General features: G+C 37.3%; 1 protein-coding gene across 2 annotated transcripts in view; it reads left to right on the top strand.

Annotated features, from left to right (window-relative positions):
* The first annotated feature begins 507 nt into the window (after positions 1-507).
* Positions 508-11,372, top strand: part of LOC149784910 (meiosis 1 arrest protein-like) — a 102,480-nt gene continuing 91,615 nt past the window's right edge. For both annotated transcript variants that reach the window (XM_089931158.1, XM_089931159.1), the window contains exons 1-2: positions 508-583; positions 8,793-8,867. In XM_089931158.1, the coding sequence (XP_089787284.1) occupies positions 8,810-8,867 (58 nt within the window). In that variant the 5' untranslated portion in view covers positions 508-583; positions 8,793-8,809. The remainder of the gene's footprint in view (positions 584-8,792; positions 8,868-11,372) is intronic.

Raw genomic sequence — 11,372 nt, 5'->3', positions numbered from 1 at the left:
TTTTTTTGCTTTTATGACAGTTAATTTTATGCATGGTGGCTATTGTCTTTATATTCAGACTGTCCCCAACCCCAACCCACACCCCCCAAAAACCAAACAACCCGCCCCCACCCTGCACAAATAGTAGAATAAGCTACCAGTTGAGTCCACTAGATTCCCTTTTAGATAAGTAAGAGGCGTACTGCTGGTTACTCAACATTATTTAAAAACTTACGGTCCCGGTGAAAAAGCTGGTACTACAGTGAAAAGGAGAAGCTCTTATTCAAACCCTTTTATTGCATGATCATCGTCTATTATATCTAGAGAAATCATAACCTCTCGTATAAGAGACTCCGTCTTTTATTCATTCTGGAACTTACACTCGACTTGATTTAGTCTGTAACAGTGCAATGATTTGGTTCTTTATCCGAAGTATGAATCAAGTGCACCCACTGTTTTCAGACTGGTATAACATTCTTTGACAATAACATTAGTGAAATATATCACAGTGAAGATATAAGTCTTTACACAGAGAGTATTTATATGCGGTATTTTCGAAGCAGAAGGTATAAACATCGAATTCAGTTCTAGACGTTGCTCTTAGGTAAGATCTCAATAGTTTCCCAAAATAACTTCTTCTCAAAGGTTTTAACAAACAACTTGTTTAAACGAGTCAGCTGCTCGACACTTGAATCTTTCCACATATTTCATTTCATGATGGAACAGACGATTCTTGAGCCGGCCAGTCAGTGATACGATATACGCATAAAATGCAGCCTCTCTCTCTCACTCTGACCGCTCCGGTGGCCTAAGTGATTAAAGCGTCCGAGTAGTAGACGCTCATCATTAAGAGGTTAGTGTACGGTCTGTTCTGCTTGGTTTTGGGAAAATATGAGTGGGTGGAAAATGATACATGTCTGCGGCATGATGCAACGGTGCTAGACATCACTATAAACTGCCACTGTAGACATCTTAGTGATAAGACTGAAACATTTGTGAAAGTTATCTTATAAAATCAAAATCTCTCTCTCTCTCTCTCTCTCTCTCTCTCTCTCTCTCTCTCTCAGGAGCCGCGGTAGCTCATTTGGCACAGCGTAAGACTGATAATCCAAACTAAATTATTCGTCTACCCTCCCGGCAGCGTGAAAGCCCCCATCATTTTTCAATTTTCAATTGATAATTTCTAACCTGATTATCGCCAAGGGTCTCTAACAATCATATTGTTTGCGTTTAATCCAAACTGAGTTTTCACTAAAAACACAACAATCCAGAACAAAGAAGTCCCAGCTTTCTCAATTTCTGCTTCTGGAAAAGTCCCTTTTCAATGACGGGGTGAAGTTCTTTGCACATACATTGAAGATATATATAACAACAACCCACAGGAAACACCGTCGTCTATATCCAACATTTTCAATGTTTGTATTATTTCTAAAACAAAATGAACATAATATAACACGTATTCAAAGGGATGTAGCTTCAAACTTTACAAAATTGTTTGAAACATTTTGAAAATGGTTAAGTACATCACTCCTGTTGCATGAAAATATACAGGCTCTCCCACGCCAATAACGTTCGCCTTAATGAATAATCACACGTTTGGATCGAAACGCGAGGGAGATGACATCGTTAGAGCCCCACTGGCAACAATCAAGTTAGAGGTTATAAATTGATAAATGAAGTGACTAATTTTTATGCTTATTTTCTTAAAATAGATATCTTTGATTCTTTTCGTTTATAAGATCGGTAAGGGGAGTAAAAGCTGCCTGAGGGTGGGTGAATACTATAGCTTGGGTCGGCTGTTTATGCGTTTCTTTCTGAAAGGATTTAGCTCTCATTTCCTCGGTATGATATAGCCAGCTAAAAGTAACGTTGGAAGATTCATTAGGGTTTATTCCAATGTCGGATACCGACTTTAATGTATCTGACTGTACAAAATCAAGGCAGTTAAAATGTGTTGGACACTTGTGCAAGTAGAAATTACTTAATTAACTAAAGTGTCACACTTGCATATGAACTCTTATAACATCGATTTACCGAAAAACAAAACATTTTAAAATTTGTGATATTTTCTTGACAAACTCATGTACACCCCACCCACCACGTACACCCCACCCACCACTCTCTCTCTCTCTCTCTCTCTCTCTCTCTCTCTCTCATTAATTCTTCCACACAGTCATCTTCTTCACAAGTGAAGACTGAAGGCAGCTTGGTACATAGTCCAGTTACGTGTATGCACAGAGTAATCAGCGTGAAGCAGTTAGTTATTACATACAAAAATCGACACTTTTTTATACCACAATAATTTTAATACAGAAATTTCGACATTCCAATTAACCACAGCACGGGCAACGGTGCATACTTTTTGTGCTTATAACTTCAGGTTGGCGCCAAAAGCTATTTTCATCGGAATATCGATAATAATCTGTATGATATATCAATGAATGGGTCAGTCTGTTTTGTATTATATCGAAATATCATCAGAATTCTAATTAACTTCCATAAGATCACATTTCTATTCTTTTCGTTTAATGACATTTTGTAAAAACGTCGCTATACTAAACACGTGCAGCTTTTCCTCGTTGTAAGGAAATTGAGACGGCTAGAAAACTCATTTGTTTTGTGCTATTTTTCCCTTAAGTTCCGTTAGGGATACGACAACATAAAAAGTTAATAAGAAAATGAAGAATCCAGCAATACAGCAAATCTGACGGAAATTATTAGAACAGTCAGACTTAAAGTCAATTAGCCTTGTAGACGGAAAATAAAGGCATAAAGCTGCGTCTAATTTAGTTCGACACCTTTTAGAAAGGTCAAATAAATATTTTCTGACTTTAACACGTGAGCAACAACTTAGCCTTCAAGAAAAATTGCATATTTGTCTGTACGTTTTGACGGAATAAATGATTGTTCAATGCTAGTAATGTTAAAAGGTGTAATTCAAGAAAGAAACTTGCTGCTTTGTTGATTTCAAACATCAAACAAAAGAAACCCTGAAATGTTTGTCAAAAGATGCAGATATATCAGAATTGTAAAGGGAAGAACATTATTCAAATGGCATGTTTATCACACCTAAAGACAACTTATCAATCATAAACTATTCTCTTGGTGTTTTTATTTTCCTTGAGATTGCTTACGACAGAGCCTTGACAAAGCAAGACAAAACACGTTATTTAAGAATTATATTTACCATACTGGTAATCCAGTTTGCTTACATAAATAAAAGTCAGTTTTGAGGGACAACTAATAAGCAAAAACAAATATATAAAAAATATACCTGATAGAAAATATTGGATAAGTGAACAGTCGACCTTCACATTACACAAGTAAACGACACAATATTTCCCTACAAAAGAGTTTATGTCAGTCATGTTGATGACCAGTAGCAAGCAGAAAATGTGGATATGCAGGCAGATTAAAACCAAAATAATGGATATAAATACGCTTTGATGGTGATAGACATTTTCTCATCAGTAATGCAAACCGTTAACAGAACCATCGAGACTACAACGTGGAAACGTTTTATACAAAATGTAACCAGAAAATGATTGAGTTTTACCTAAGATATTTGAGATATAGAATATATCAATAGACATAACACCAGTAAAGCAGCCAAGGAAGAAACATCAAAAGTATGGATCAATTTTCCATTAGGTTGTCGGAGCAACTGAGAGATTTTGGAATACCAAAATCTGAACCAGAATTTCGAAATATGCAAGAAATCTTTTCATAGCGCTTCTTTGCTGATATATTCGTGAAATGGAAAGGGTATACTTAATTCTTTAACATTTGGGAACCAGCAGAAAATATTATACTATTAAATAAATGATGCGCAAACGGCATAGGTCTCCTGTACAGACAAGGTCAGTCACTTTGATAACGGAGTATGCAGACATATCTGTCGAGTAGTTTAGAAAATTCTTCAACAGTTACCAAGAACACAAGGCATTTTATATATGCTTTATTATATGGTACAACACTAATATTCACACTTCAAAGACAAAGTTCCTGATTTTTGTTATACTATCTTTAGTCACACACGTCATTTTTGTGTGGTCAGCGTCTGCTTCTTTCCAAATGTTGAATCCAAGACTTTTTCTGTCGCGCACATCCTTACAGTCTTAAATCCGTCGTTATAGCCAAGTAGTGGTACATCCTTCTTGGTAAGTATGAAGAGTACATAAAGTAAGACGAATTTCATTTTTCATACAATGGTAAAGTAGTATTCGTCACTAATTGCAGTACTTCTAACACAGTGAGTTTTTCTTGCACTTATAAAGTTTTAGGAGTCACGTCTATTGTCTATGCATGTATTATTCAGACATTTACGCAAAGAATCTGCCGGTAAATGAAATCCGGTAAATTCAGTCATTAACAAACACAGATGCACATGCGTACACAACTCACACACACACACACACACACACACACACACACACACGAGAAGACGTCCTAAATTCAAAGGAATCATACCTTGTTTAATTAGCTGAATTATGTCTTTTAAAGGTACTTGGTAATTCACTAAGTCTTGAGTTATGTCAGTGACTTTCTGTCACGGAATTTGGTGCAACGCTAATGAAAAAAATCCAGGCATAAAGTGTCTTCTAATGTTTTTCGCAGAAAAGTCTAATCGCATGTTTAGCACAAAACATCTCTTTCCAACTATGATATAACTTTCGTTATAACTCCGTCCCAGAGTAAAAATTTAAACGGTTCTTTGCGTTTTACTTGAATCTGAACAAAGTGTCTGTAAATTCGTTCTCGCGTTTCCAAAAGTAAATTCTTAATAATCTCTTCTAAAATATCCATGATGTTGTCTGGGCCAACTGATGGTGAACAACTTTTCGTCTGCAGGAACCCAGACATTATTTTGTTTTCATACACACGAATGTTGTCAAAGTGCAGAGACCATCTGACATGTTTAAGCTAAGATGAACGAGTCTGTCAGGGCCGGCTTTAGAACGATTGGTCCGATTTGGCGCGTTAGTAATTTTTAAAAATATGTCTATAGAGAGAAAGTAATTTTAAAGCGATGGTAGAAAATTTTAAGTTCAATATCTTATAAAACTTGTTTAAAAGTTTATTTCCAAATGCCGTGCTCACAGAGGGCCCCGGGTGCAGATCGGGGTGGGGGTGGGGGGAGCCGCCAAAATCATCCGAAATCGGGCCCCGCCTTTTGCTAAGGCCGGTGCTGCAGCTTATTTCCATTCGTGTACTTGGTCTCCTTCCCCAATGAAGAAAAATCCCGTTCTCGCTAAAGATTTGGACTGGGTCCTTGCAGAAATTTAGGCCATCGTCTTTTAAAGGTGGACAACCGCCTGGTACAGTGACAGTGGTAAGGCAATATCTGTAAGGTGAAGGAGATTCATGTCAGCATAAATGGATCACATGATGACAATGGCATACGGAGTTTGGCACAGTGATGTATCCTTTTCTGTCGTGGAGCAAAGCCGTGCTGTATCACACTTGTCACAGGGCTCATCATTGTACTTGACTTCATTGAACTTTGAGTCAGAGGGTCCATCAAATTGTTGCTGTTTGGAATTTATTTCTCGGTGGAAGGATTTATTTACCATGCCCTTTCTTTCTCTTCGGAGAACGTTTTTTATACTGGAGATAGGTACCATTATGGTTCCTTGTTGTGATTGGGAAGACGCAGTTGTTTTTCGTAGACGATCTGATACACCTTTTTGAAAGGTTTACTGACGATTTGAAGGTCTGACAAACGTACAGTTTTATGTTATTCAATATTTTTGACACGAAAGTCGTGATCTTGACCAGACTTAAATCTTCATTATAGACGTCAAGTTCAGTTCTTGACTCAGTCGATGGCTGAGTGTTAATCCTTTTACTTTGCATTTAGTATGAAGTTGTCCTTTCTCGGCTAGGTACTGGTAACTGTAATTGTTGTGGTCCACCACTGACAGAACTCAAAATGGTCTCTGCGGGATGCTCGTCCTCGTGGTATGGGTGACGTCTTGTAGATTGACGTAAATGGAACCATACAGTTCAAAGTGAAGGACTTAGTATCCAAAGTTTCTGGCACCAAATACAGGTTTAAACAGGCATTGGCTTTTTCCTTAAGCAACAACGGTGACATTGCCAAGTGGTCGGATTCAGTAAACTACTTGACTTTTTCGTAATTCACTAACATCAAATCTTCACGCATGATTTTCCTGAATTTAATGAGTTTTCCTCTATTCTCGATGAGCTGAAAGAGTGACTTAGATCTAAAAAAAACCATATTCTGTTTTTAGAAATTTAATACATCGAACCTACTTTTCCCCACAAATAAGTCAGCTTGACTTTAGTAAATTATCGTCTTCCTTCGTTCTGTTCTACGTTGTCCAAGTCGATGCTTTGTAGGGATCGGTACCATTGCTCGAATTGGTCTTTCTCATCTGAAACGTAACACCAAGATATATAGTCAGTGATTTCATGTTTCAATTTAAGAAATTCTCTGACCTCGCCAGAAAAAATCTCTTCACTCGAGTTGTCATCCAATGGATATCGTTCTATGGTAAGAAGTTACCAAACTTCGTAAACTTTCAACAATTGTTATCCAATATCGAGAAAATAAACTAACTCGGCACTCATCTACGTTCCTGCCAAGCCACGTTCTTGGTCACGTGATGACAGGGTGTTGCTGATTACATGTTTCAGCGCAGAAGGCAAGAAAGGATAGTACAATTTCGTTAATGGAATAAGTTTACATTCAATCAGACCCTCGTACTAGTGAATGTGTTACTCGTCGATGTATTTGTCACAATTTAAGCGTGATCGGTATAAAATCAAGCATATTTACATAACCAAGGATACAGTGATAAACACAAGCGATTTATTTGAGTTCTTCAACCTGTGATTCGTCGGTTTCGAACAACAAATTTGTAGCATTGGTTAATCCTCCAAACAAAGTATCCATTGGATTCAAAGTTTTGATGTCCGCTACATCGTAGTCCTCGACGATGTGTCGAAATTCTAAATCTGTTTTGAAACTTCGATCGAAGTCGTCTTCCCACATTGCAACCACTTTTTATCCTTAAATTTCTTTCCGAATTCTGGCGTTGTTGGTAGATTTTCAGTAGTAAACTCGGTCAAAAGAGTTTTCACGTCTCGGTCAAGATCACAGGTAGAGCATCAATCAAATAACCTTCCGTAAAACTCGTACACGTTCTGTGGGTTTTCTAAAAGCTCAAACGTCCACTTACTAAAATCGAATCCTCTTTTCTCCACCGTTTCTATCATATTGTATCCACTGCTGTTGTGTTTCTCACTATAAATTTAACCAATGCAAAGTTTTGTCTAAATACGAGAGGGTGATATTGGTATAATACTGGTTGTATAATGGTTACACTAATCTACACGCTTTGGCAGAGCTAGAAACTTCCTTCAGAAGAACGATACATCTAAGATCCTGAAATAACCGGAAATTTTCCACAAGTACGTGGTAAAATTTCCACATCGGATTGACAATATTTCAAAAGCCCTTGATACCAAAACCAGAAAGCTTCTCATTGTTCTGTTTGTATACCATTGATGTCGTGGCAATGAATTTCAGGCAAATGGAGGAGCACTACTTGTCGCTTCGGGATTGAAAAATTGAACACAATAGACTTTAGTCATTCCAAACGTTTTAAGCAATGTGCTCGAAGGAACATCCATTATCTCATGGAATCTTTAAATTGTACATTTTCCACATTCAGGTACAACTATTTTGGCTCCCTTGAGGGTGACTTTTGGAAAAACGGTTCATTGTTCTCAAACATATTTCAAAGAAACTGTTAGTTGTATTCCGAGAAGCCAAATCCAATTCGAAGTCATTCTCCTCTGGAAGAATAATCACCAGAGCAGCAGCAGTAGTTCCTCAGATCGTAATAAATATCCACGCCAGGCACACCCGAACACAATGTCATCATTTCAGTCAGTACTGGCATTGTTCCGCACTGATAAATCGTATAAATATATTTATGTACATGCTGATTGGTGGAACCTCCAAATGAATTTGAATTTCAGTACGCTAGCACACAAAGGTGTGTTCGCTCTTATTGTCATATGTTCTTAGGAAAAAGCAAGCTGTCTTTTGGAAAATAAGAATGTATGTGGAAAGGTAATGGTGCCTTAAGAGAGTATTACTCTATGGACCGACAGTGAGAAGAGGTTTGCGAAGAAGAAAACTGTGATTTGTGTTAACTATCGTTAGTTACAGCCTGAACGGATCCTTTTATGGCAACCCAGTTCTCTCAGAAATAGAGATACTACACAATCGTTGCCAAGAATAGTGATTTATATTTGTGTAATTTTTTTACAACTAGAACTTAAAGACCCATCTCTACTCTATATGTGGTAAGTCTAATTAAGAAAGAAAAATGGTTTATGCACATCCAGCTTGGACCAAGACCTAATATATTTAAAAAGGTCGAGGTCATTGAGACCGGTTGGTTAGTAACATCCAGAGTCAACTATACCCTACTAGTGCCTACACAGATAACTACGGAGCGGGCGTATAATGTTACGTTCAGGGTACTCCTGTTGAATTGCTCGTTTCGATGATTTAGATCTTAGATATTCTAGAACCCATCACGTTTTTTGAATAAAACTTTTTAAATCATTTTGATATCTACCACTTTAGGATCAATAACGAATTTCTTAATTAATATGTCACACACATACAAGCTGTACTCTCCATCATGTCAGATGACAGCGTGCGTTTACTCTGATTGTACTCTTTTCGATAGTTATCTTGACTTATCTCTGACTACGACGTGAACATATTCTAAGACCGCTCCGAACCATTAGATTTCACTTTTATTCTCCAGGTCGAGTTTAGATTAGGATGGCTGCATCTGTAGAAAAGCAACAGCAGACGAGGACCTTATTGGGAAGACAACCAGGTAAGTTTAACCCCTTCCATCGAAAAGCAGCATCGTAGGGACTCTAGCGTGACTCAGAGCTACACTCGACGTAGAGCTCTCCCAGAGTCTCGCGAGAGTCTGTCAGAGCGATTACGGCGATACCTGCTCTAGTTGTAGACCGAAATGAATCCTGTCGCATTCAGTTTGCACATTCAATATATCATATAAATGGTAACAGTTTCTTATTCTCGATATTTAAAAAATGTAAAATAAAAGTTTGACCCTTTTCTAAGCAGTCGCAGCTAAGAGTTGACTTAAACCTATAATAAGTTGAGGCTTACTTCTCGAGCTAATTCTGATCAACTGGAGCGTCAGTACTATTCATATACCTATTGTAAATCTGCGTAGGTCATACGTTATATTCGCTTAGAACTCATTGCAGTGAAAATGAAGGATTATTAAAGTATTGAAAATGTGTGATAAAAAGAATCTATAGCATGGCATGATTTGTTTAATTTGAAACAAACTAATATTAAGTAAATTTCATGAGGTCCTACCATCGTGGAATGCACACCATTAAAACGAATAAAACAGTCTGTCTCCATAGGATGACCAGATTTACATTATATGTCATATCACTACAGCCTCACACGGGTACAACATATCCTATCACTATAGCCCCACGCGGGTACAAAATATCCTATCACTACAGCCCCACACGGGTACAAAATATCCTATCACTACAGCCCCACACGGGTACAAAATATCCTATCACTACAGCCCCACACGGGTGCAAAATATCCTATCACTACAGCCCCACACGGGTACAAAATATCCAATAACTACAGCCCCACACGGGTGCAAAATATCCTATCACTACAGCCCCACACGGGTACAAAATATCCTATCACTACAGCCCCACATGGGTACAAAATATCCTATCACTACAGCCCCACACGGGTACAAAATATCCTATCACTACAGCCCTACACGGGTGCAAAATATCGGATCACTTAAGCACCACAAGGGTACTATATTGATCATATCAGTACAGTACAACGAGGGAAACGATATATATATTTTGAAGAGCATGGAAACAGTAGATACATAACATTTCAGCAGACGAGTTTGAAGAGCATGGAAACAAAAGATGCATAACATTTCAACGGACGAGTTTAAAAAACATGGAAACAATTGTTACATAATATTTCAATGGACGAGTTTGAAGAGCATGGAAACTATATAGATAACATTTCAATGGACGAGTTTGAAGAGAATGGAAACAATATATACGTAACATTTAAACGGACGAGTTTGAAGAACATGGAAACAAAAGATGCATAACATTTCAACGGACGAGTTTAAAGAACATGGAAACAATTGTTCCATAATATTTCAATGGACGAGTTTGAAGAGCATGGAAACTATATAGATAACATTTAAATGGATGAGTTTGAAGAGCATGGAAACTATATAGATAACATTTCAATGGACGAGTTTGAAGAGAATGGAAACAATATATACGTAACATTTCAACGGACGAGTTTGAAGAACATGGAAACAATATATACAAAACATTTCAAAGGACGAGTTTGAAGAGCATGGAAATATAGATTTCCTTTCCTGTTCAACCACTGGAGAAGATTTGTTGCACAAGTGTTACAGCATATGTGTGGGGCCCACCTCTTGTCATGATCTCCAATTTTGTAGCCAAAATAAAGTTGATAGGCTTTCTTAACCATAGTGGTTATACTGCGCTTTAGTTATGCAAAGGTCACTTCACCACGAACATAGCAGAAGTTATCTGCATTGTTCACACAAGTACGATGCATCTCTGCTCACTTTGGCTAAACAGAAATGTGTCCCTTTGCAAAATCAAACACTGCCAAATAAGAGAGCACGACAGTGTATGATTTCTAGAGCTTATATAGGGCAATTTATTCAGCAGAGTGATGTAAGCTTAGTTACGATTGCGTCATCCATGACTTCTAGAAATAACATTCATTGTTCTGCCTAAAAAGCAAGTACTGTCCAAACCCAGTCATGGATTTATTGATAAATCAGTCAAAGATGTATTTTAGTCATTTCAGGTTTAAATTAAGATCTCTTTCCCTTTATTACTCATTTATCCTCTGCTATTCCCATGTCAAGGGTCGTATATAATGGCCCAGTATCATATCTTTAAAACTAGAGCCAACTAACACTTTTTAAGCATAATTGTCGTTTTCAGTGACTCAGAATTAGTAATATTTGACAATATTTATTTTGGAAGCGTTTTGGCTGTAGACCAGTGTAATTTACTAGCCTTATAAAGGCTTTCCTTTGCTACATAAAATAAAAGAAAGAAGGATATATCATCGCTATTGTAAGACATGACTTTATTAACAGTTATGTAATAAATGTAATGGGAATGAACCTGTAGAATTATATGTTAAATCACAAGGAAAGTAGACTGGGTTTTACTCAAGATGGTGGAACACTTTTGTTAGCATTGATCACCATTTAAATCAAATCTGAAAGGTTCATTTCCCTGGTAAGCAATCA

The sequence above is a fragment of the Sinohyriopsis cumingii genome, chromosome 13 (genome assembly GCF_028554795.1).
Source record: "Sinohyriopsis cumingii isolate HCF-2022 chromosome 13, ASM2855479v2, whole genome shotgun sequence".
In the NCBI taxonomy this organism is placed as follows: Eukaryota; Metazoa; Mollusca; class Bivalvia; order Unionida; family Unionidae; genus Sinohyriopsis; species Sinohyriopsis cumingii.
The sequence above is the reverse complement of the archived record's forward strand: the minus strand, read 5'-3'. Positions and strand labels throughout refer to the sequence as shown.